This window comes from Rhinolophus sinicus, linkage group LG07, assembly GCF_036562045.2.
Source record: "Rhinolophus sinicus isolate RSC01 linkage group LG07, ASM3656204v1, whole genome shotgun sequence".
Classification (NCBI taxonomy): domain Eukaryota; kingdom Metazoa; phylum Chordata; class Mammalia; order Chiroptera; family Rhinolophidae; genus Rhinolophus; species Rhinolophus sinicus.
This window is the reverse complement of record NC_133757.1, coordinates 70,715,524-70,740,563: the sequence shown is the minus strand read 5'-3', so window position 1 is coordinate 70,740,563 and position 25,040 is coordinate 70,715,524. Positions and strand designations below refer to the sequence as shown.

Sequence of the window (25,040 nt, the reverse complement as noted above, 5' to 3'; positions counted from 1 at the left end):
TCCTATCCGGAGGAACAGGATGTAGGTGGGGACTTCCCTGTGGTTGGTGCCCCTGCCTCCAGCCCAGGCAGGTATAAGCCACCTCACCAGACCAAAGGAACCTAGGTGGATAGAGAGAGGCCACCATGTCCTTTTGGAGCCCAGAGCAAAACCAGAGGTAGGTCTCTACCCCACCATTCCTAGGCAGGTTTGGAAAACAGGCAATGAATGAACATCCTGTCTGACCCACTGAAGTCAGGGCCAGACTTAGGCCTACAGGTTGGAACAGACCAGCACTCAGGCTCTAACTAGGACAGGCTTACTCCAAGCAGAGGCCTGCTGGAGGGACGGGAAGGAGCAGAAGACCCAGCCCTCCAAGGGTTACGGTGCCAACTGTAAACCACCCCAACTTAAGACCATATGACCTCCCCCAGACAGGCTTAGGGCACTTTTCATGTTCAGAGTCCCCTTTTGGAGCCCTGGGTTGCGTCTGAATGATTGGAGCAAGATGGAGCTAGACACAGAAAACAACCTAACCTGGTTTGGTCAGAGCTGGACAGAAAGAGGAGGAGGCCAGAAGGGAAAACAGAGTTCTGCTTTGGATAGTCAGAGAAAGCTTCATGGAAAGGGGACATTGGAGCTGGGGGGTTTGCAGGATGGGTTCACTGGCTCAGCCTTCAAAACATGGAGAGGAAGGTGAGTGCACTAGTCTAGGGGAGCAATGAAGTGGCAGGTCCAGGGTGGTGAAGTGGAGATGGGAAGAAGTGGGCAGCTTCTGCGTATATTTTCACTGAGCTGCGTATATTTTCACTGTGGCTCATTAAGCACCTTTTGTCATTTCCTGTAGCCCAGGGGGCCTGGACACCCATCTTTCTAGAATCTTGTTCCTGCTGCTACTAATTGTGGCCCCCTCAGCCCAGGGAGTCATCCAAAACCCTGACGCCTGTCAAGTGTTCCAGTCAGACAATGGCAGCTCTGTCAACTGCTACCCACCCGCCAAACTCCCCTCATCCCTCCCGGCCGACACCACCTACCTTTCCGCAGAGTTCTTGAACCTCACCCAGCTGCCGCCCAACACCCTCCAGGGCATCTCTAACCTCCAGGAACTGCACCTTTCTAGCAACCGCCTGGAGAAGCTCTCGGTGAAGTTTCTGTTGCCTGTGCCTCAGCTAAAAGTGCTCGATCTAACTCGCAACGCTCTGACTCATCTGTCTTCGGGCCTCTTCCAGGCCTCGGCTGCCCTCCATACCTTGGTGCTGAAGGAAAACCAGCTGGAAGTCCTGGAGGCCTCATGGCTGCACGGCCTGAAAGCCTTGGTGCACCTAGACCTGTCTGGGAACTGCCTCCGGACGCTGCCCCCGGGGCTGCTGGCCAACTTCACCGACCTGCGCATTCTTGACCTTGGCAATAACCAGTTGGAGACTTTGCCCCCTGATCTTCTGAGGGGTCCTCTGAAGTTGGAACGGCTACACCTGGAGGGCAACAGGTTGCAGGCACTCGAAGAGGGCCTACTGGCACCCCAGCCAAACCTGCACTACCTTTTCCTGCAAGACAACCAGCTGGCCACGGTGGCAGCCGGCGCCTTCCGAGGTCTGAAGCAGCTGGACATGCTGGATCTCTCCAACAATTTACTGACAGGCGTGCCCAAAGGACTCTGGGCATACCTGGGGCAGCCTGGGGCAGCCCAGAACATGAAGGACGGCTTCGACATCTCTGGTAACCCCTGGACCTGCAATCAGAACCTGGACGACCTCTATCAGTGGCTTGTGGCCAATAAAGACAAGATGTTCTCCCCGAATGACACACGCTGCGCTGAGCCTAAAGCCATGAAGGGACAGACACTCCTGGCTGTGGCCACGTCCCATTTGAAGCCTAAGGTTGGGGTGGAGACAGGGGTGACTGCTCCGAAGAACACTGTACCCCACTAGGCAATGAATCCCCCCTTTTAAGGATAAGGAAGGCTTTCCCTAGTTGCCAGACCCGCTTTGCCCAAGCTTCCCGAAACACCGGTAGGTTCTCCGGCCTCCTTGCCTTTGCTTAAGCTGTACCCTTTTCCAGGAATGCCTTCCCCATTTCCCAAGTCTCAGACTTCCTGCTCCCTCAGCTCTCTCACCCACCCTCTGGCCAGGCCCTGGCCACACAGCGGCTGTCTCTCTCTGGTTCTGTCTCCCCCAGTTTGGACAGAACAGTTTGGGGGGCTGTCTGAGTGCAAGGCCTGTGGCTGAGTTGCCTCTTACTCATCACTCAGTTAGAGGGCAGGCCCAAGGGGTTTAATAAATAATTGGCAAACGGAATTGAACAAATTGGAATTCTTTGTGTTCCTGCATCTCCTAAGTCGACTTCCTAAGTCTCTAGGATGAAGGACGAAAGGAGAGGCGTGACCTGGGTCGTGGGGTGCTGGATGTGAAACCCCAAATGGACCCAATAGGGATCCAAAGGCCTGTGGCTGCCCCTCCCCCACGCCATCCTGAGGCTTTACTGGAAATAAAACCCTGACTATTGCCCAGGGTGTCATTTTACTGGTGGGTTCCTGCCAGAGCTTGTGTCCTGGGGAAGGTTTAAATTAAACCTGATTGCTTCAGGTCTCCAAACAATTTGTCATGCTGGCCCGTGATACCCCAGGGGGCAGCCACCCAGGGTAAGCGTGGGCAGGCTGAATGGGCTTGAACAAATGGAGAGAGGCCTGGAAGGCTGTGTTCTCACAACACAGAACCTGAGGCCACCTGCTGACACAATGCTGGGCATGGTAGGGGACAGGATCAGATTGGGGGACCCCAGGGTGTTTGAGTCATGCTCAGTTTTTTTCAGGCCCCTGGAAGAAGTGTAATGCCCAGGTTGGTGGTCATTACAGGCATTTTAATGGAAGCCAGGAGTCTGGAGCCTGGCAGAGCTGGGTTTGAATCAAATCCCTCAATCGCTGTGGGACCCAGGCATTCTGAGCCTCAGTTTGCTCTTCTGTAAAATGGGGAATCCAAGGGAATGGGCCGCATGGTTCCTAGTTTACTGAAGTTGCAGGTTAAAAAAATAGAAAGATCTTGCGGACTTGCTCAAGGTCACTGAGCAAGGAGGTGGGGCTGTGATCGCCCTCCACTGCCTCCACCGCAACAGCAGCGAGGGTGACAAGTGGCCAGACTTGGCCAACAAAAATCTCAACCTTGGGCATCCAGCGTCCACAAGTTGCTATGGCAACCGCTGAGCGTTCTGGGAGCACCAGGGAAGTGCGAGAAGGGCCTGGAGCCCCGCCCCCGGGGCACGCCCGAGCCCCGCCCCCGGGGCACGCCCCCGCACCGCCTCTCCCCATTGGTAGGTCCCCGGAGGCTCCGCCTCCCGAACCGCTATAAGGCAGGCGGGGCCCACAGTAAGCGAAGACTGGAGCCAGAATCTGGGGTCCGTGGCGGCACCTGGAGGCTGAGGTTGCGCGCTCCCAGGTGAGTGTCACGCGGGCGAAGTTCAGGAGCACCCCGTAGGCCCGGGGTCTCCGGATCGGGTGGGCGGGCGAGGGTCCAGCGGCGTGGGGAGGAGAGAGGAGTGACGGGCCATAGCAGGTGGCTGAGACCCTTGGCCCAGTTGGCTGAAGCTCAGGACCCAGTTGGACAGGGACTACGGCTCTGAAGGCGGGTGGTGGGGACAGCGAGTGAACTGCAGGCGGGGAGTCTGAGGTCGAACTGCCGGCTCTGAGTTGGCTTAAGCTGAGTGACCTTGGACCCAGCACGGATCCGCTGTATGCCTCAGTTTCCCTAACTGTCAAAAGGACTGTGTGTTTATTGGGATTCCGCAATTACCATCTGCATACCTGCAGGGGGCTGCTTGTGCGGTTCTGTCAGGGGCAGGGGCAGCAGGGATCTCCCCTACTTTCAGAAGAGGAAACAGCCCAGAGAGGTGAAGGCACTTGCCCAAAGTCACACAGCAGGTAACGGCACGATTCAAAACCAGGTCTTTCTCCCGAGCCCATGCTTTGAATCACTACAGTGCCCCCACCTTGCCAGAGGCTCTCCAGTGTGCACCTACTGTGTGCAGAGCCCTGTGCATACACTGTCCGTGTCCCTCATGACACTGAGGTGGGTATTATCATTACCCAATTTTTAGGATGAGGCCCCAAGAAGGAACAAGACTTGCCAGAGTCGCAGAACCCAGCCAGATAGAACCCAAGGCCTGGGAGGGCTGACATGCAAGTGCCTGCCTCACTCTGTCCTGCCCCCCAGGGTGACCCTGTCCGCAGAAGGCATGTCAGAAGATGAAGCAGCTCAGGCCCCCAGACCCAGCTTGTGGGAGCAGGACCAGCAGGTGAGGGGCTGTGCCTCCTATGGAGCAGGGCCTGGGGAAGGGTGGGAGACAGTCCCTCCTGGGACAGCTACAGGCCAGGTACACCCCCTCCCACCTCTATCTTTGCTGTGAGCCCCTCACTCTGAGGGCCTTTTGGACCATGGAGGGGATTGGCATCTCTGTACTTCCTACCCACTTACCAGAGGGGCACAGTGATGCCCGAGGAGGGGAGCGTCTCTCCAAGCACATCCAGCCTTCCTGGCCTCTATCCATCCAACTCTCTCTCTCCCACCTCTGAGTCTCCACCCATATCTCTCTGTTTTTGTGTCCATCATGATGGCATTCTTAACAACAATGATAATAGCAGCAATCACAGCATCTACTATGCATCAGTCACTTTTCCACTTCACAAACATTGGCTCCCAGAATCCCTATCACAGCCCTAGAAACCCATTTTACAGATGGGCAGACCGAGGCACCAGGCAGTTCACTCACTTGCCCAAGCTCACACAGCTTGGAGGTGGCTGAACCAGAACTGAATGCAGGCAGTGTCGCCGCAGAGGCTGTGCCCTTAGCTGTCAGATTCTTTCAGAACTTGTCACACTGTGTGTGAGCCTGTGAGCACCTTCATATGGGTTTCCACCGCCTGCACACAGCCAGATGCTCAATACGCATTCTGGCCCCTGGGGGTCCCTCTGACACCAGCCCTCCTCACAGAACGTGGTACAGCGCGTGGTGGCCCTGCCCCTGGTCAGGACCACGTGTACCGCCGTCTCCGATGCCTACAGCGCAGCCAAGGACCGGCACCCGCTGCTGGGCTCCGCCTGCCGCCTGGCCGAGCACTGCGTATGCAGCATAACCACCAGCGCCCTGGACCATGCCCAGCCACTGCTCAGCCACCTGCAGCCTCAGTGTGAGTCCCCTGGCCCGAGGGTCCTGTGGTCGCCCCACCGTCCCCCTCTCGTGTGCCAGCGGCATGGCATTGTCTGGGGTGGGCCCTGAGCTGGGTGTCCCTCCTCAGTCTTACCTGTCTTGTGTGCCCTTAGCCTGCCCACCTTGCCTCTCCGCACCCCAACCATCTGTGTCATCCTCACAGTCCTGCTGCCTGTGCCATCTCCCAATGCCGCTCTGCCTGTCCCGCCTCCCTCGACCTGTTGGCTTACTATGTCTGATCGCCTGGCCATCTGCCTTTAGCAGTTCAGTTGTCCCTTCTTCTGTCCCTCTTCCATCTGTCTCCATGTCCTCCCTTGTTGGCTGGCATGTTGTGCCTTGGGTCCCCTTTGCCTGTCCACCCTTCCTGCCCTGTCTGCCCTTCCGTCCCTGCTTCCAGTTATACTGAAGACCCCATCTTCCTAGACCAGCTCAGGGTCCAACCTGATTGGGGAGGGGAGGCAGAGATTCTTGGCCTCACATCTGACTGAGGAAGGGGGTCACCTGAGGGTCCCAGCCCAGGGCTTCCCCGCCTCCTTCTCAGCCAGCTTGTATGACCTTGAGCCCGCTTGCTGGGGCTGAGCCGGGCATGGGTGTAGAGTCACCTTGGTGCTGGCAGAAGCCAATTGCCAGGCAGAGGCAGAGAGGGCAGAGGAGGCGGGGCCCAGCCTACTGGCCCACTCAAACCCTCAGGGTCCCCAGCCCCTCCCCAGGGTCCAACCAGGTTCCCCCTGCCATAGAGGCCTTCCTTGATCTCTCCCTATCTCCGTTTCTCCCCATCTCTCTTTTTCTCCCTGCAGCTCTCCCTGCCTCTCCCTGCAGCTCTCCCTGCCTCTCCCTGCAGCTCTCCCTGCCTCTCCCTGCAGCTCTGCCTGCCTCTCCCTGCAGCACTCCCTGCCTCTCCCTGCAGCTCTCCCTGCAGCACTCCCTGCCTCTCCCTGCAGCTCTCCCTGCCTCTCCCTGCAGCTCTCCCTGCCTCTCCCTGCAGCTCTGCCTGCCTCTCCCTGCAGCACTCCCTGCCTCTCCCTGCAGCTCTCCCTGCAGCACTCCCTGCCTCTCCCTGCAGCTCTCCCTGCCTCTCCCTGCAGCTCTCCCTGCCTCTCCTGCAGCTCTCCCTGCCTCTCCTGCAGCTCTCCCTGCCTCTCCTGCAGCTCTCCCTGCCTCTCCCTGCAGCACTCCCTGCCTCTCCCTGCAGCTCTCCCTGCCTCTCCCTGCAGCATTCCCTGTCTCTCCCTGCAGCTCTCCCTGCCTCTCCCTGCAGCACTCCCTGCCTCTCCCTGCAGCACTCCCTGCCTCTCCCTGCAGCTCTCCCTGCCTCTCCCTGCAGCTCTCCCTGCCTCTCCCTGCAGCACTCCCTGCCTCTCCAGCCCTCTCTGTGTCCCTGTCTCCCCAGTTGTTCCCCTAATATTCTCCCTCTCTCTGCAGTGGCCACAGTGAATGACCTGGCCTGCAGAGGCCTGGACAAGTTGGAAGAGAAGCTGCCCTTTCTCCAGCAGCCTTCGGAGATGGTACTGGCACCATTGGACGTGGAGAGCTGCACGGGGGTGGAGGTGGGAGGGAGGAGGGCTGCTTTCCCCCAAACCCGGCTTCCATGCCAATGCCAATGCCAGCTAGCCTCGGGGACTGAATCAGGCTTTGGTCAACTAAAAAACACCAGCACATTAAAATAATTGGCACCCACATTATGGAGCATTTAATATGTGCCAGTAAGTTCTGGTGACCCCTTTAACCATCCTGTGAAGAATTTTAATGTCCCCCAGGTTATAGAGGGATATTGAGGCCTGGAGCTGGGAAGGTCCTTGACTCCCAGCCCCAGGGAATGGAGGGGCCTCAGAAGGGAGTTGGAGACCAACAGCGCCTGGATCGGGGCCTCTCCCACCAGGTGGTGACCTCAGCCAAGGGGGCCGTGGCCAGCGGTATGACAGGCGTGGTGGGCCTGGCACGGCAGGGCCGGCGCTGGAGCGTGGAGCTGAAGCGTTCCATGAGCCACGCTGTGGACGTTGTGCTGGGCAAGTCAGAGGAGCTGGTGGACCATTTCCTGCCCATGACCGAGGAGGAGCTCGGTGAGGCTGGTGCCCTCCTCTCCCCCCCACACTTGAATCCTCCTGTCCAGTCCCCATCCCTGGAGGTTACAGATCAAAGAGGTTTGGGACCTGCTCAAGGCCACAAAGCAGATCAGCAGGAAACATGGAGCTGGGGCCCAGCCCTGACCTCCCACTCTGCTTCCATAGCACCCCCAACTTACATCCTACTAGAAACCAGACCTCCCAGACCCCAAGAGTGTAAGTGACTTATAAACTTGAGGGCTGTGGTCTCAAACTGGTGTCCCTCCAAATTGTATTATCTGGCTTGTACAATGCCTTTTAAATGTTTTAATTCATCACATGCATTTAACAATCAGATTTTGCCCCTATAAATCTCAATTTCTGTCTTGCCTTAAAAAACTAGACACCTGGGTTGAATAGCACCTGCCCCTTTATACAGTTCCCTTAAACCCTACCTTTTTGCAACATTCTAATCTGTCTGCTGGCCCTGAAGACAATCTGACTTCTCAACCCCTGCTTTATGGCACTAGAACAACATGTTGACGTGTTCCCTCCTTGGCAGAAAGGTGGTGCCCGGCACCTGCCATATATTCTTTAAGAGGCAGTTTAGTAGAGTGGTTAAGAATAGTCTAGAGTCAGAGTGCCTGGGTTCGAATCCCAAGTCTGCCTCTTGCACCTGTGAGACGTCACCTCTCTGTCTCAGTTTTCCCCATCTGTGAAATGGCTAATAATAGTACCTAAATCATAGGGTTTAGGAAAGATTGAATGAGTCGATATTGGTAAAGGGAAACTACGTATTTGGGAGCCCACGGCCTCGTCCACTCAGAAGGAGGGTGAGCAGACATGGAGGTGGTATCCACACTGACCCCCCTCCCGCATCCCATGCTCTAGCGACACTGGCAGCCGAGGCTGAGGGCCCAGAAGTGGGCTCCGTGGAGGAGCAGAGGAAACATCAGGGCTACTTTGTGCGCCTGGGCTCTCTGTCAGCACGGCTCCGTCACCTGGCATATGAGCATTCTCTGGGGAAACTGAGGCAGAAGAAACACCATGCACAGGACACACTGGCTCAGCTGCAGGAGACACTGGAGCTGGTGAGAGCCCTCTGCCTGCCCCTGCCCTATGATGCTGGCCAGTAGGCATGGATTATACGCCAGATGAGTACCTGGTCCCCTGCTAGTCTCAAGGGGGAGGTAGAATTGGTCTCAGCTACTTCCAGCCATGTGTGTTCAGGGCTGGGGAAGAAGGGGGACCTGGGGCTGGGGGAGTTCAGGGGGTGCCAAGTCTCTGCCTGGGGAGCAAGGAAGGGTTTGGTGAAGGAAGGGAAGTGGGAGCTGGAATTTATAGGCAGTTAAGGCAGATCAGGAGAGGGAGAAGGTACCTCTTTCCTCGCTCTCCTGTCACCAATCCCAATCCTTTCCATCCTTCAGGTTCCAGCTCACATCCATCTTCTTCTCCCATTATCCATTCTTCCTTGTGTCAAAGGAACATGACAGCTCATGCTTACTGGGCTTGATAAGTTCAGACGCCCCAACCTGCTTATCTTACATTCCCTCTCTCCATCTCAACTGCAGCAGATCCGTCTTCTCCTCCCTCCCACATCTGATACACCTGCCATACTGTCTGCTCTGCCCTCAGTCTATCCTGAATCCACCCACATCTCCTCCCTCCTCTTTCTCCACCTGGGTCCAGCCCCCATGATTGCTCACCTGGTCCCCCAGACTCCCATCCCAGTCTGTCCTCCCCGCCGCAGCCACCAGAGGTCGCCTGTGAGCACCTGAGTCCCTTTATCGCTGAGCATAATGTCCTCAAGTTTCATCCATGTAGTGTGTGTCAGAATTTCCTTCCTTTTTACGACTCAGTAGCATTCCATTGTTTGGATGGGTTGCACTGTATTTGTATTCATCATCTAATACCTATCCTGTCCTGGGTACTGGAAGGCACAGTGGCGCCGTCAGGACACTCACAGTCCAGTGGGGGATCAGGGTCATGATGGGGAACACAGCAGGTGCTGTAGAACCCAGAGACGGGATCCACCCAGCCAGGAGGGGAAGATGGAAGCCTTCCTGGAGGCGGTGATGTCTACATTGAGACTTGAACTGCAATGAACCAGGCCGGGAGGTGGGGTGGGGGCAAGAGGAACAGCACCAGTAAAGGCCTGACAGAGCTTCAGGGGAACTACAGGTCGCAGGGTTTGGCGGAGGGCAGAGGAGACAATGGGCAGGCTGGATCAGAAGGTGAGAAATAGTACACACAGGTGGTGTTCCCTAAATATTTATTGAGGCCAAACCTAGGCCAGAGTTGGTCCTGGCTCCCCTGACACCCCAAATCCTCCAGTTCTGACTACCACTGCTCCCATCCCCACAGATTGACCTCGTGCAGTGTGGGGCAACCCCCATCACCCCAGCCCAGCCCGGGAAGGTACACGAACTGTGGAGTCTATACCCGCTGGAGAATGGCCGCCGCAGCAGCCAGGTAGGATGACAGGGAGAGGGCGGGTGGTGGAAGGGAGTGGTTCTGGATCCACCCAGGGTTGCTGGGGCCAGGCTGGAGCTGTCTCTAACCAACTGCTGAAGTCAGCTGGTTGAAGTGTCCATGGGGAAATTGAGGCAGGGTGATGCAGTCCTATTGGGTATCCATTGGGGAAACTGAGACAGGGCAAGTCTTACTGTGGGTCCTTTAGGGAAACTGAGGGAGGGCTCGGTCTTGTTCTGTGTCCATGGGGGAAACTAAGGCAGGGCAACAGTCCCATTATGTGTCTATGGGAAAATAAGGCAGGGCGGCAATCCTGGCATGTGTCCATCCGGGACTTTGAGGCCTCGCTCCTCCCTGTCCCTCCCCGCAGGCGGAGATGGAGACCCTCATGCTGTCCCGCAGCCTGATGCAGGAACTACAGAGCTCGGTGGATGCACTGGAGACAAGCGTGCGGGGCCTCCCTGCCAGCGCCCAGGAAAAGGTGGCCGAGGTGCGGCGCAGCGTGGACGCCCTGCAGGCCACCTTCGCCAATGCGCGCTGTTTCAGGGATGTGCCGGCAGCCGCGCTGGCCGAAGGCCGGGGCAGCATGGCCCGGGCCCATGCCTGTGTGGACGAGCTGCTGGAGCTGGTGATGCAGGCCATGCCGCTGCCCTGGCTCGTGGGGCCCTTCGCGCCCATTCTCTTGGAGCGGTCCGAACCCCCTCCGGACCTGGAAGCCCTGGTGGACGAAATCGTGGGGGGCCCTGACCCCCGCTGGGCGCACCTGGACTGGCCAGCCCAGCAGAGAGCCTGGGAGGCCCACCACCGGAACGGGACAGGCTTCCCGGAGGACATTCCCGAGGAAGAGCCGGAGCCCCCCAGCCGCCCCAAGCACACCCTGATGCCAGAGCTGGACTTCTGACCGCACAGGGCCTCAGGGCCGTGGCCCACACCCTGAGATCCCTTCTGCCCTCTAGTGGCCATGCGGAAACACTAACAGCCGATGCCTTAACCTTGGCCCAGGCACGGAGTTGGTTGGTTAGGGGCCTCATTCAGAATGTAGACCAGCTTCACTGATATCAGACCCTCCCCAATCTTTCCCTTGCACATATGGAGACACGAACCTAATTCAGGTCCAACTAGGCGGAGCTGGGTTCACCTGGGTTCACCTATTGCCACACCCCAAGAAGCCGATCAAAATTCCTCAAAGAAACACATTTTGCCCATTGGTTTCTATTTGGGGCTTTGAAAAGTGAGCACCTCCTTAACCCCCAGCTTGTACATCCTGGACTGAAGGGTCCTCAGAGATGCTGGGCTGCACCAGCTGGGCCTGCCAGACCCACTTGCTTTGCCGTTTGGGGTTTGCTGTCCAGAATAAAGGTGCTTCGTGTTGTCCAAAGGCCCATGGCCTCTACTCTGGCTGGGGTGAGTCTCAGTTGCAGGGTGCTGGGGGCCTCAGAGGTATGTGACTGCATGGCACAAGCCAGGGTTCAAGATTTGAAAGGAGTGATGCCCCCTGACCAGCTTGCCATCCTGTCTGTAGTTCCACCATTAGTGCCCAGCCCACCTGGATTAAGTATTGCCCCTTCAGATGTAGCTTTCTGGAGTGGAAGTTCACACATTAGTATAAACGGATTTCTTGGAAACAGCGGGGAGCAGGATCATACAGGGGAAGAAGTCAGATGGGTCAGCCCCTCCTATGCCCACCTCTCTGGACCCACAGGAGCTGATCTTGCTGTGGTTTCTCCACTGGTCAGGATGGAGGAGACAGAGGTAGGGCAAGGTCCAACGGCCATCCCATGGGGGCCCTTCTGTCCTCTGACCACATTCTTAGCCGCCCTCCAGACTCCCTAGTGGCCAGGAGGGGTGTTGGGAAACCACAGTCTGATGTGGTGAGGTCAGGGTGGCCCCTGGCTTTCCTGGGACTTGGCCCAGGGGCAACTCTGGGAGCCCTGACCACTTCCCTCCCGCCAGATTCAGGAACCTCCCTGGCTTCCTGACACCCTGCAGTTGAGTCTCAGCCTTGCCTACAAGTGGGTGGGCAAGCGACTTCCCCTCTCCAAACCTGTTTTCTCCTCTGCAAAATGGGTATGAAAGTCATAAGGCAGTTGTGCCAATCCTAGTAAACTCCTCATTCACAGAAGCTATTATTCACTCATGAATTTGTTCATTCAACAAATATCTAAAGAGCACCTGCTGTGTGCCATGCAGTTCTCTGCTTTGGGGACATGGCAGTGAGCAAAACAAAAATCCTGTCCTCTACGACGTGACAATACAGTAGGAGACAGACAATACACAAGAAAAATAAATTACTTTTCTTAGTGTTAGTAGAATGATGAGAAAAATCAAAGGGAGGGATGATGGGGAGTTTATGTGGGGGGGTACAAGGAGGGGTGTATATTTTTAAATAAGCGAGGGAGTCCAAGAGGGCCTCTCTGAGGAGGTGACATATGAGCAAAGAGTGAAGAGCATTGCAGGCAGAGGGCACAGCATGTGCCAAGATCCTGGGGTAGGACCTTTGCCTGGCATGTGGAAGAATAGCAAGCAGATCCATGTGGCTGGAGCAGAGTACGGGATGGGGAGAGAGGGAGGAGGGGACGGCAGGCAGGGAGCAGATGGGGGCAGGTCGTGCAGGGCCCCATGGGCCACAGGAAAGACTTGGGCCTTTACCCCATGGGAGGTGGGTACCCTGGAGGGCTGTGGGCAGAGGGGGAACAAGACCTGACTCACTGTTTCAGATCATTTTTATTTTTGCTTGATTCCCCTCCCCCTCACTGGATTGTGGCAGCTCTGCAGGGAGAGAAGAGACACACCCAGGGTCCACCTCCCACTGCCACCTTTAGGAAGTATTGGCTGGAGGACAGAGGTTGGGCCCCCCCCCTTTTGTTCCACATCTGTTTGGCAAACATGGTAACAGCTCCAAGGAGATGACCTGGGGGTCATCAGGCCCAGAGGCTAGACTCTTCCTTCTTCCAGCTCAGAGCCCAGAGCCACCAGATGGGTCTTTGTCCAACCCCCACCAGCATGCAACTGTGATCCCTGTTTCAGGGGCAGGTAAAGGGAAAACAGCCCAGGGAGGCTGTGGCGGTCACGCCTCTGCTCATATATGCACCTACCCACACAGCCTGCTCTGCACACAGGCTCCGGGTCCCAGCTCAAAATCTATCTCTGCGGCATCCAGCATGGGATGCCTCCTCCAGGAAGCCACCTTAGGTTGGCCCGAACCCACTGGGCCTGGATCTCACTCCTAGGGTGCCCCCAGCTATGTTGGTGCTTTGTCTTGGTTTGCATTTTGGCCCTTACACAAAGGAAGTCCCTTCTGGAGAGTGACATGTCCCCTCCCTGCTCAAGACAGACCCTGCTCCTCTCTGCCTGGACAATGCTAAGCTAGCATCTGTGGAGCACCTGCTGGGTACTAGGCACTGGGGTAAACAGGTCATACGTGACCTCATTTCACGCTCACAACTACCCTATGAGTTGGCCCATTTAGCCAAACATTTATTAAGTGCTGACTGTGTGCCAGGTACTGCCTATTGCAGGGGACACAGGGAGGGAGGGAATTGTGTGGGTGTCTGGGGAAGAGTGCTATAGGTAGAGGGCACAGTTCATGCAAAGGCCCTGAGGCAGGACAGTTATTGGAAATTTGGAGGAACAGCAAGGAGGCCCACGTGGCTGGAGTGATCAAGGGGGAGAGAACCAGGGGAGATGAAGGCAGAGGGGAAGCAGAATATCATGGGCCATGGTGAGAAGTCTGGAGAGGAAATTGAGGCCAAGGCATCCCAGTAGAGCAGAGATTTGAACTGTGACCATCTCGTGGATGGATAGAGGAGGCCACGAGGGCATATAGGCCATGTCTCCGAGCACAGAACGGCCCACGAATCACCCAGCCTGCTGGGGGCAGGTGCCGTGAGCAGAGGCGGCCTAGCACTGAGAGCAGGGGAAAGGTGCTGGGCTCAGGGCCCACGCTGGGCCGGGCAGGCAGGCACGTGACCGCCCAGGGCCCTCCCCCAGCCCGCTGGCCGCCTGCCTCTACTGGCCCGGCCCACGACCGCCCCTGACCCTATAAGGCCTGGGAGCTGAAAGCTGAGCCAGCTGCCAGCTGCGGCACCAGTCACTCCGAAGGACCCTCACGCAGTCCAGGTGAGCAATGCCAGGGTGAGGCCGGGTCTCCAGGTGGGTGCTGGGGTCTGCTGAGGGTTGTGGGTGTGGGGCAGGAGGCCTGGGAGCTCCTATTCACGCACCCTCTCTGCCCGCTTCCAGCTGCTTAGAGTACTGCCATGTCTGCTCCAGAGGAAGGAGGCCAGGAGCCCCCCAAACCCAAGGGCAAGGTGAGGGGAAACCCGGGAGGGAAGATCCCTGCCGAGGCTTGGAGACCCCCAGAACCTTGGGGAGGTGACCTCCACTGTCTTAGAGTCTGAAGGGGGTTTCTGGGTGGGGTGGAAGGGCTCTGAGAGCCATAGTGCCAACTCTTCCCAATTGTCCCGAGCTGAGGGTGGGGATTGGCTCGTGCAGACCTCAGCTCCTTCCCTGCTGTGTGACTTTGGGACAGCCTCAGCCCTTCCCTGAGCCTCAGTTTCCCCATCTCTGAAACGGGGGCTGTGGAAGGTCTTGGAAACCCAGAGGATGACCTTTTCCTCTGTCCATGAGAGGCTGGCTGCATCTGCCCATTGTCCAGGTGAGGAAACTGAGGTGTGAACACAAGGTCACCCAGGACTGAGGAGATGTGCGAGCCCAGGGCTGTCCAATGTTTTCCCAGCTCACTCCACCGCAGCCTGACCCTGCTTATGCTGTCCCCTCCCCACTTAGACCCTGGGCAGCTTCTTGGGGTCCCTGCCTGGCTTCAGTTCTGCCCGGAACCTGGTAGCCAACACCCACAGCTCAGCGAGAGGGGCCCGGCCGGTCACTGATCCCGCAGGTGTTCCCATCCCCCAGGCTGCCCAGCCCCCAACCCAGGGTGAGTACACAGCTCCACGGGGTGGGGGTGGGGGACTGGAGGGGGAGCCGAACACTAAGAAATCCCATCGCATGGCGCTCTGGCCACTTTGGGGGCATTTCATCTGTGCCAGTGTCATCTCAATAGGTAGGCAACACTCATTTAGTGCCAGATGGGGAAACTGAGGTATACATATATGATGGGTGAGTGGCATTACCAGCAAGAGTGGGGATGTGAACGCAGCCTGTCTCCCTGCAGTGTTCCTCACGCTCTCCATCCCACCACCTCCCATCACCCTGTTTCCTATACCCATGGACCAGGAACTGGGTGTTCTGCATGCCTGAACTCACTGGGGATGGTGACCCTGGTTCCCAGAGGACAGCAGCTTCCCTGGAGTGACACATCCTGGGAGTCTCCGCACCCTCTAGTTGCTCAGGCGGGGTGCTCGGGGCACGCAGAAGGGCTGATGCAGCAGGGCCCGGGGTTGGGTGGCTGCCCAAGGTGGGTCTTGCTCTGGGCCCAGAGCCCCAGGCAGCTGACTTCTGCTCCACATACCCAGGTCTGACAGGCAGCTGCCGGCTGTGGCAGAGGCGGGCCAGGGCCTTGACTCCTCTCCCTCCGGCTTCCTGTGGGTGGGCATCCAGGACCCAGGCAGAGAAAACACCAGGGAGCCCTTGCTCCAGGGGACTGAGGCCCTGGAGGGCCGGAGGGACTCAGGCCTATGGCTGTAGATGTCACCTCCTGCTGTCCCTGGCAGGGTGGCTGGGACATTCCTAACCTTTTGGGCTGTGCCCACCAATTGCGCAATGGGCATCAGGGTGGCTGATGCCAGCCTGCTTCCCTCATCCTCCCCGGGTGCCTGACCAGCTCCTGTCCCCACAGCAGCCACTGACCCGGAGCAGATGGCCAGGGGGCTGGAGAAGCTGCCGCTGCCTTCAGACAAGGTGAGAGGGACTGACTGTCAGAACTTGGTCTGATGGGCTCTACCTCCCTTGGGGATGTTTTGGGACCCCCTCCCGGGATGTTTTGGTTCCTGCCCAAGGAGAGGGCAGACACCATGCGTCCTGCTGCGGGGATTCTGGGTGGCTCCTTCCCCTCTGAACCTCCATTTCCACATCTGTGAAGTGGGTGCAGTACTGCCTCACCGGCCAGCATGGTCAGGCTCCAGTCTACAGACAGTCCCTCACTCTGTGTCTAGCACAATGTGACTCAAACAACAGCAACTCACCATGTGTCAGGCTCTGGGTGACATGCTTTTTATGTTCTGCTTAATAGTTAATCCTCCCAACCACCCTGTGAGGAAGGGAGCACATAGTAGCTGAGGCACAGAGAAGCTGAGCCACCTGCCAAAGATCACACAGCAGGATCCATGGGCAGAGGCTGCATCCACCCTTGGTCCTGGATAAGTGGGAACCGCCCACGTTATCCTGTCCCCAAGGCCAGGCCAAATGGAGGAGATGATGTAAGCCAGCTGAGGCCACAGCAGGGTGGATCTCCTGATAGGAACTCCTCTGCCAGCTCACGCCCCTACTCTGGTCTTCCTATTCTCCCTCTGGTCTCAGCTCAGCCAGATGTGAGCATCTCAAGAGGGTGAAAAACCACTGGGTTCAACCTCAGCAGGCCCTCTGGCCCAAATTAAAGCCCTCACTCCTTCCCCATTTATGCACGCCTCTGCTCCTCTTCACTCATGTTAATTGAGCACCTAACTACCTGCAAAGAGCTTCAGGCACCTTGATTCATTTCCTCCACAATCCTCGAAGGAGGAGCTGTTTTAATCACTATTTTTTAGAAATAGGCTCAGAGAGGGGATGTGGCTTGCCTGAGGTCACACAGCAAGTGCGGGAAAGAGCTGGGATTTGAACCCATGTCTCTGCAGGCAGAGACCAAGGTGCTCACTTGATTCAGTGCTGGGGTGGAGGCAGGTGGTGAGGATAAAATTTCAGGGCTTCTCAACCTCAGTACTGTGGTCATTTAGGGCTGGATTACTCCTGGTTGGGGCTGTATGGGGCACAGCATCCCAGGCCCCACCCACTCGATGCAAGCCGCACCTTCTCCCCCAAGTTGTGACAGCCACAGATGCCCCCAGACATCACCCAGTGTCCTCTGGGGGGCAGGATTGCCTTGGGTGAGAATCACTGAATTAAAAATAGCACCCTCATGGCTGAACCTGAGTGGTGGCAACCCTTTGGTAGTTTGGTTGAAATAGAGACAACTGCCCTTGGATAGGTCAAAAATGATGAAAATTATCGACAATGTCCTATGGCTTGAACCCAATACTTATCCCTGTAATTTTTCCATTGTTATTTTTCTAAATATTCGTTGCCTTCTCTTAGTTGAATATTCATTTTAATAAGCAATTTGGTCTCTCCACTGTAACAGGGAAACGGGCTTAAATTCTGCCATAAGTAAACACATGTAATTCAATGGCTTGCTGAGCCCAAGGTCAAGGCACCTTGTCAAGGCTTCCAGAGGTGTTAGGGACCCATGGTTGCAATAAGAAACATCTATTGAGTCGAAGGAATAATCTGACACCATGTGTCCTTTCTCATCAGATGATCTCTGGGGCAAAGGACCTGGTGAGCTCTACCATGACCAGGACCAAGGATGCTATCTCCTCCGGGGTGGTCAACGTGGTAGACTCAGCTAAAGGCGTGGTCCAGGGAGGTCTCAGCATTACCCGATCTGCGCTCACAGGAACCAAGGAGACTGTGGCCAGTGGGGTCATGGGGACAGTGGGCGTGGCCAAAGGGGCTGTTCAGACCGGTGTGGACACCACCCAGACCGCGCTGACTGGCACCAAAGACACCATCTGCAGTGGAGTGACTGGTGCTGTGAACATGGCCACAGGGGCTGTTCAGGGGGGCTTGGACACGTCAAAGGCTATTCTCACAGGCACCAAAGACACCATGTCCACTGGGCTCACTGGGGCACTGGGTGTGGCCAAGGGTGCCGTCCAGACTGGCATGGATACCACCAAAGTTGCTTTGACTAGCACCAAAAACATTGTGTCCACTGGGCTCACCGGAGCCATGGGTGTGGCCAAGGGAACAGTCCAGACTGGCATGGACACCACCAAGACGGCTCTGAGTGGCACCAAAGACACAGTGTCCACTGGGCTCACCGGGGCACTGGGTGTGGCCAAGAGTGCTGCACAGGCTGGCATGGACACCACCAAGACGGTTCTGACTGGCACCAAAGACACCGTGTCCACAGGGCTCACCGGGGCACTGGGTGTGGCCAAGAGTGCTGCACAGGCTGGCATGGACACTTCCAAGACTGTAATAAGTGGTACCAAAGATGTAGTATCCACTGGTCTCACTGGGGCATTGGGTGTGGCCAAGGGAACAGTCCAGACTGGCATGGATACCACCAAAGTTGCTTTGACTGGCACCAAAGACACCGTGTCCACTGGGCTCACTGGGGCACTGGGTGTGGCCAAGGGTGCCATCCAGACTGGCATGGACACCTCCAAGACGGTTCTGAGTGGCACAAAAGACACCATGTCCACTGGGCTCACCGGAGCACTGGGTGTGGCCAAGGGCGCCGTTCAGACTGGCATGGACACCACCAAGATGGTTCTGACTGGCACCAAAGACACCGTGTCCACTGGGCTCACTGGAGCCATGGGTGTGGCCAAGGGCGCCGTCCAGACTGGCATGGACACCACCAAGACTGTTCTGACTGGCACCAAAGACACCGTGTCCACTGGGCTCACTGGGGCACTGGGTGTGGCCAAGGGTGCCATCCAGACTGGCATGGACACCTCCAAGACGGTTCTGAGTGGCACAAAAGACACCATGTCCACTGGGCTCACCGGAGCACTGGGTGTGGCCAAGGGCGCCGTTCAGACTGGCATGGACACCACCAAGATGGTTCTGACTGGCACCAAAGACACCGTGTCCACTGGGCTCACTGGAGCCATGGGTGTGGCCAAGGGCGCCGTCCAGACTGGCATGGACACCACCAAGACTGTTCTGACTGGCACCAAAGACACCGTGTCCACTGGGCTCACCGGGGCACTGGGTGTGGCCAAGGGTGCCATCCAGACTGGCATGGACACCTCCAAGACAGTTCTGAGTGGCACAAAAGACACCGTATCCACTGGGCTCACCGGGGCACTGGGTGTGGCCAAGGGCACCGTCCAGACTGGCATGGATACCACCAAGGCGGTTCTGAGTGGCACCAAAGACACGGTGTCCACTGGGCTCACCGGGGCCATGGGTGTGGCCAAGGGTGCCGTCCAGACTGGCATGGACACCACCAAGACGGTTCTGTCTGGCACCAAAGACACCATGTCCACTGGGCTCACCGGGGCCATGGGCGTGGCCAAGGATGCCGTCCAGACTGGCATGGACACCACCAAGATGGTTCTGACTGGCACCAAAGATGTAGTGTCCACTGGGCTCACCGGGGCATTGGGTGTGGCCAAGGGAACAGTCCAGACTGGCATGGATACCACCAAAGTTGCTTTGACTAGCACCAAAAACATTGTGTCCACAGGGCTCACCGGGGCACTGGGTGTGGCCAAGAGTGCTGCACAGGCTGGCATGGACACTTCCAAGACTGTAATAAGTGGTACCAAAGATGTAGTATCCACTGGTCTCACTGGGGCATTGGGTGTGGCCAAGGGAACAGTCCAGACTGGCATGGATACCACCAAAGTTGCTTTGACTGGCACCAAAAACATTGTGTCCGCGGGGCTCTCCGGAGCCATGGGTGTGGCCAAGAGTGCTGTACAGGCTGGCATGGACACCACCAAGACGGTTCTGACTGGCACCAAAGACACCATGTCCACTGGGCTCACCGGAGCACTGGGTGTGGCCAAGGGCGCCGTTCAGACTGGCATGGACACCACCAAGATGGTTCTGACTGGCACCAAAGACACCGTGTCCACTGGGCTCACTGGAGCCATGGGTGTGGCCAAGGGCGCCGTCCAGACTGGCATGGACACCACCAAGACTGTTCTGACTGGCACCAAAGACACCGTGTCCACTGGGCTCACCGGGGCACTGGGTGTGGCCAAGGGTGCCATCCAGACTGGCATGGACACCTCCAAGACAGTTCTGAGTGGCACAAAAGACACTGTGTCCACTGGGCTCACCGGGCACTGGGTGTGGCCAAAGGAACAGTCCAGACTGGCATGGACACCACCAAGTTGCTTCTGACTAGCACCAAAAACATTGTGTCCACTGGGCTCACTGGAGCCATGGGTGTGGCCAAGGGCGCCGTCCAGACTGGCATGGACACCACCAAGACTGTTCTGACTGGCACCAAAGACACCGTGTCCACTGGGCTCACCGGGGCACTGGGTGTGGCCAAGGGTGCCATCCAGACTGGCATGGACACCTCCAAGACAGTTCTGAGTGGCACAAAAGACACCGTATCCACTGGGCTCACCGGAGCCATGGGTGTGGCCAAGGGCGCTGTCCAGACTGGCATGGACACCACCAAGACGGTTCTGACTGGCACCAAAGACACCATGTCCACTGGGCTCACTGGGGCCATGGGCGTGGCCAAGGGTGCCGTCCAGACTGGCATGGACACCACCAAGACGGTTCTGTCTGGCACCAAAGACACCATGTCCACTGGGTTCACCGGGGCCATGGGCGTGGCCAAGGGCGCCATTCAGACTGGCATGGACACCACCAAGACGGTTCTGACTGGCACCAAAGATACCGTGTCCATTGGGCTCACTGGAGCCATGGGTGTGGCCAAGGGCACCGTCCAGACTGGCATGGACACCACCAAGACGGTTCTGACTGGCACCAAAGACACCGTGTCCACTGGGCTCACCGGAGCCATGGGTGTGGCCAAGGGCACCGTCCAGACTGGCATGGACACCACCAAGACGGTTCTGACTGGCACCAAAGACACCGTGTCCACTGGGCTCACCGGGGCACTGGGTGTGGCCAAGGGTGCCATCCAGACTGGCATGGACACCTCCAAGACGGTTCTGAGTGGCACAAAAGACACCATGTCCACTGGGCTCACCGGAGCACTGGGTGTGGCCAAGGGCGCCGTTCAGACTGGCATGGACACCACCAAGATGGTTCTGACTGGCACCAAAGACACCGTGTCCACTGGGCTCACTGGAGCCATGGGTGTGGCCAAGGGCGCCGTCCAGACTGGCATGGACACCACCAAGACTGTTCTGACTGGCACCAAAGACACCGTGTCCACTGGGCTCACCGGGGCACTGGGTGTGGCCAAGGGTGCCATCCAGACTGGCATGGACACCTCCAAGACAGTTCTGAGTGGCACAAAAGACACCGTATCCACTGGGCTCACCGGGGCACTGGGTGTGGCCAAGGGCACCGTCCAGACTGGCATGGATACCACCAAGGCGGTTCTGAGTGGCACCAAAGACACGGTGTCCACTGGGCTCACCGGGGCCATGGGTGTGGCCAAGGGTGCCGTCCAGACTGGCATGGACACCACCAAGACGGTTCTGACTGGCACCAAAGACACCATGTCCACTGGGCTCACCGGGGCCATGGGCGTGGCCAAGGGCGCCATCCAGACTGGCATGGACACCACCAAGACGGTTCTGACTGGCACCAACGATGTAGTGTCCACCGGGCTCACCGGGGCATTGGGTGTAGCCAAGGGAACAGTCCAGACTGGCATGGATACCACCAAAGTTGCTTTGACTAGCACCAAAAACATTGTGTCCACAGGGCTCACCGGAGCCATGGGCGTGGCCAAGGGCGCCGTCCAGACTGGCATGGACACCACCAAGACTGTTCTGACTGGCACCAAAGACACCGTGTCCACTGGGCTCACCGGGGCACTGGGTGTGGCCAAGGGCGCCATCCAGACTGGCATGGACACCTCCAAGATGGTTCTGAGTGGCACAAAAGACACTGTGTCCACTGGGCTCACCGGGGCACTGGGTGTGGCCAAAGGAACAGTCCAGACTGGCATGGATACCACCAAAGTTGCTTTGACTAGCACCAAAAACATTGTGTCCGCGGGGCTCACCGGAGCCATGGGTGTGGCCAAGGGCGCCGTCCAGACTGGCATGGACACCACTAAGACGGTTCTGAGTGGCACCAAAGACACGGTGTCCACTGGGCTCACCGGAGCCATGGGTGTGGCCAAGGGCGCCGTCCAGACTGGCATGGACACCACCAAGACGGTTCTGACTGGCACCAAAGACACCGTGTCCACCGGGCTCACCGGGGCCATGGGTGTGGCTAAGAGTGCTGTCCAGTTAGGTGTGGACACCACCAACGTCGTTCTGACTGGCAACAAAGATACAGTGTCCACTGGGCTCACCGGGGCACTGGGTGTGGCCAAAGGGGCTATGCAGTCTAGTCTGGGCACCATCCAGAATTGGTTACCTGGTGCCAAGGACACTTTCTGGGGTGGACTCATCAATGACAGGGCTTCAGACAAATGTGGGGAACAAACTCTCCAGAACCCCCAGGAAGCCCCACGCTGCGGGGTCTCCAGTCCCCCAGACACTCTCTGTGCAGGCCTGGACCTTGTTTCTGCTGTGGCACCATTCACGCAAGGGGCTGCCCTGGGCAAGGACGACACAGGGCCCATGGCCACCACATGCAGCCAAGGAGGAGCCATGGGCTTGGCGACAGTCGGGGACGAGCAGGAGGAGCTGGGAGAGATCTTCCACCCCATGACTGCCGAGGAGCAAGGTGAGAACAGGATGGGCCGGGCCCCAGCTCCCAGTGAGGGCTTGCTGTCCCTGTACCCCGGCCCTGGACGCCCCTAGGGTCCCCTCTGATTGAGTGATCCCGTCTTCCCTTGCAGCTCAGCTGGCGGCCTCTCAGCCCGGGCCCAAGGTGTCCGCAGCCGACCAGAGCAGCTATTTCGTGCGTCTGGGAGACGTTGCCCCTGGCTTCCGCCAGCGGGCTTTTGAGCACGCCCTGAGCCACCTGCAGCACAGCCAGTTCCAGGCCAGGGACGCTCTGGCCCAGCTTGAGGACTCCTTCAGGCTGGTAAGTCTTCCTCTCCCTGGGGCGCCTTCTTCTGAGGATCTCCCCATGGCTTCCCCACCTGCGTGGAGTGATCTGACAGGTATTGACTGGGCACCTCGGTGACAATGTCTATGGGTCACTAAGATGGCCACGGACTGCTCTCACGGGGCTGGTGTCCCAGAGAGGGAGGTGGACAAGCAGACCAAATACACTCGTCTCACCTTATCTGCAAGAGGTACATTCCGAGAGCCCCATAGCACTGAGCCCAATATGCTGTTTTTTCCTGGACGTACATACCTATGAGAAACTTTAGTTTATAGTTGAGGCACATAAGAGATTAACAATAACTAATAATAAAATAGGACAATTTTAACATACTATAATAAAAATGATGTGAATGTGGCATCAAGTAAAATAAGGGTGACTTGAACACAAGTGCTGATACCCTGAGAGCCGATCTGCTAACCGAGACGGTGACTATTCGTATGTGACTGATGGGTGAGGAGCATACAGTGTGGAAATGCTGGACAGAGAGATGAGTCTCGGCCCAGGTGGGACAGCAGGATGATGGGAGATTTCATCACACTATTTAGAATGGTATGCCATTTAAAACACAGTTTATTTCTGGTATTTTCCACTTACTATTTTCTGACCATGAGAACTGAAATCATGGAATGTAAAACTGTGGATAAGGGGGACAGCTGTACTTACAGGCAATGGGGAAGCAAAGGACAACCGTGCAGAGAGGCCCTGGGCCGGGCAGGAGAGCGTGGATACCAAGGAGAGCTGTGCAGAGTTGGGGAGTGCAGAGTTGGGGAGAAGGGGGGAGCACGAGAACAGAGTGCCTGAGAACAAGCTGGGCGTGTTCAGGAAGAGGAAGGCAGCCAGGGTGCAGGTGAAGTGAAGGTGGAAACAGGGTAGGGGGAGCCCAGGGATCTGGGGTTCGGTGATTTGCAAAGTGCGATGGGGTGTCAGCAGGAGGTGAGGTCTGAGACATCCTGGGGGCAGACTGTGCAGACCACGGAGAGTTGGTTTTATCCCACAGGCACTGAGGAGCCATGGGAGAGATTTAAGCTGTGTGTGTGTGTGGGGGGGGGCGGGGTGACACAATCCCATGGATACTGTTATTTGATCTCCCTGAAGAGCTCATGGGGAATTTGGATTCTTGCCTCTTTACAAGAGAAGCCCACTGTGGCATAGCTGGATGTAAACTTGAGGCATTTCTACAACTCCACAACAAGGTGTAGACGTGAGGCTCTGGGCCAGGCCGAGGAGGGCCTGCCCCAACCCCTCACCTCCCCAGGGAGACAGTGTGTGAAAGGTCCCTGCCAAGAGCCGTCTTTTCTCTGCTGGGCTCTTTCCAGATGGAAAAGGCCAAGCAGGCTCCAGAAGAGCAGCAGCCGCCGAATCTGGGCCTGAACAGTGGAGGAGAGAAAGCCAGTACCCACGAGGTGCGTACAAGGGGCCAAGGCTCCCAGGGTCTTCTCCCCTCCGACCCCCGTTCACCTCCTTCCCTCCTCCCGCAGGTGCCTGATGCAGGGGCTTTGTCCAGGGCCTGCGGCCTCATCCAGCAGCTCCACGTGGCCTACAGCAACCTGGCCTCCGGCCTCCAGGGTCTCCCTGCCGAGCTCCAGCAGCGGGTCAGGCGGGCACGGCACAGCCTCTGTGAGCTCTACAGCCTCATGTCCTCTGCCAGCTCCATCTCGGAGCTGCCGGCCGAGCGCCTGGCCCAGAGCCGCGGTGGCGTAGGCCAGGCCTGGCAAGGGCTGGAACAGCTGCTGGAGAGTGTGCAGCACAGCCCCCCACTCAGCTGGCTGGTGGGGCCCTTCGCCCTGCAGCCCGGTGGGCAGCAGCTGTAGGTCCCCCTTGGAGCCTCCGCAGCCCCAGCTCCCTGGAGCTCTGGACCCTGCTGGCGGGCGCTGGACAGGGCACCAAGGACTTTCTCCAGTGCTCTACCGTCCACCTTTCTTGCCCAGCAAGCCTGGCCCTGCTCCTGGCCTGGGAGCCCCGAGTTGCTAAGAGCGTTGACAGTGGGCCTTCGCTTGAAGATCCTGAGCAAGCACCCCAGTCAGGAAAGAGAAGTGAAACGTGCCTAAGTCTAGAAGGTTCTCCATTCAGCAACTCCACTAGGAGCCCCTATCTTTGGGGGCGGGGGAAGTCTTCCAACCCCACAGTTGGGGCCTTTAGCTACCAGCTTAGCAGATGGTCCTGCTCCTCCACCCTCATTCCGAAAGCACCCACCCCCACCCTTAGCAAACACCTTGCACCAGCATGTACCAGAACGCCATGGTCAACCTGATGCAGGCTCCCACCTCCTCTGTTGACCTCTGTGTGGCCAAGAGAAGGGGCTTTGTGAGGACAATGCTGCCAGCAGCCAACCCCCCCCCACCCCAACCCCAAGGCTCTGCAGGGGCCTGCCTTGAGAACTGCACTGTTCGGGGGTGAGGGGGGTGGGTTATAAAATAAGCTGCTTCCTGCCTTTTCTGCTCACTTCCCTGCCTG

At 57.6% G+C, this 25,040-nt stretch overlaps 3 protein-coding genes across 5 annotated transcripts; all 3 read left to right on the top strand.

Annotated features, from left to right (window-relative positions):
- Window positions 1-2,273, top strand: LRG1 (leucine rich alpha-2-glycoprotein 1). Its single transcript, XM_019744043.2, has 2 exons — window positions 1-157; window positions 827-2,273. The coding sequence occupies exons 1-2, from the start codon at window positions 126-128 to the stop codon at window positions 1,905-1,907; spliced, it is 1,113 nt and encodes a 370-aa protein (XP_019599602.2). The 5' UTR covers window positions 1-125; the 3' UTR covers window positions 1,908-2,273.
- A 1,018-nt stretch (window positions 2,274-3,291) lies between these two features.
- Window positions 3,292-11,082, top strand: PLIN5 (perilipin 5). 3 transcript variants are annotated; one of them, XM_019744034.2, is made up of 9 exons: window positions 3,349-3,407; window positions 3,779-3,889; window positions 4,066-4,263; window positions 4,960-5,155; window positions 6,598-6,680; window positions 7,055-7,235; window positions 8,109-8,308; window positions 9,582-9,689; window positions 10,060-11,082. In XM_019744034.2, the coding sequence occupies exons 3-9, from the start codon at window positions 4,204-4,206 to the stop codon at window positions 10,588-10,590; spliced, it is 1,359 nt and encodes a 452-aa protein (XP_019599593.1). In that variant the 5' UTR covers window positions 3,349-3,407; window positions 3,779-3,889; window positions 4,066-4,203; the 3' UTR covers window positions 10,591-11,082. The 3 variants fall into 3 exon arrangements, with proteins under 3 accessions (XP_019599591.1, XP_019599592.1, XP_019599593.1); XM_019744032.2 differs by lacking the exon at window positions 3,779-3,889 and having other exon boundaries at window positions 3,292-3,407; window positions 4,182-4,263; XM_019744033.2 differs by lacking the exon at window positions 3,779-3,889 and having other exon boundaries at window positions 3,308-3,407.
- A 2,605-nt stretch (window positions 11,083-13,687) lies between these two features.
- On the top strand, window positions 13,688-24,804 carry PLIN4 (perilipin 4). Its single transcript, XM_074337619.1, has 9 exons — window positions 13,688-13,808; window positions 13,929-13,996; window positions 14,475-14,622; window positions 15,484-15,545; window positions 17,154-19,687; window positions 19,771-22,256; window positions 22,372-22,559; window positions 23,903-23,989; window positions 24,065-24,804. Exons 2-9 carry the CDS (start codon window positions 13,946-13,948, stop codon window positions 24,395-24,397), a joined length of 5,889 nt encoding a protein of 1,962 aa, XP_074193720.1. The 5' UTR covers window positions 13,688-13,808; window positions 13,929-13,945; the 3' UTR covers window positions 24,398-24,804.
- The last annotated feature ends 236 nt before the right edge of the window (window positions 24,805-25,040 follow it).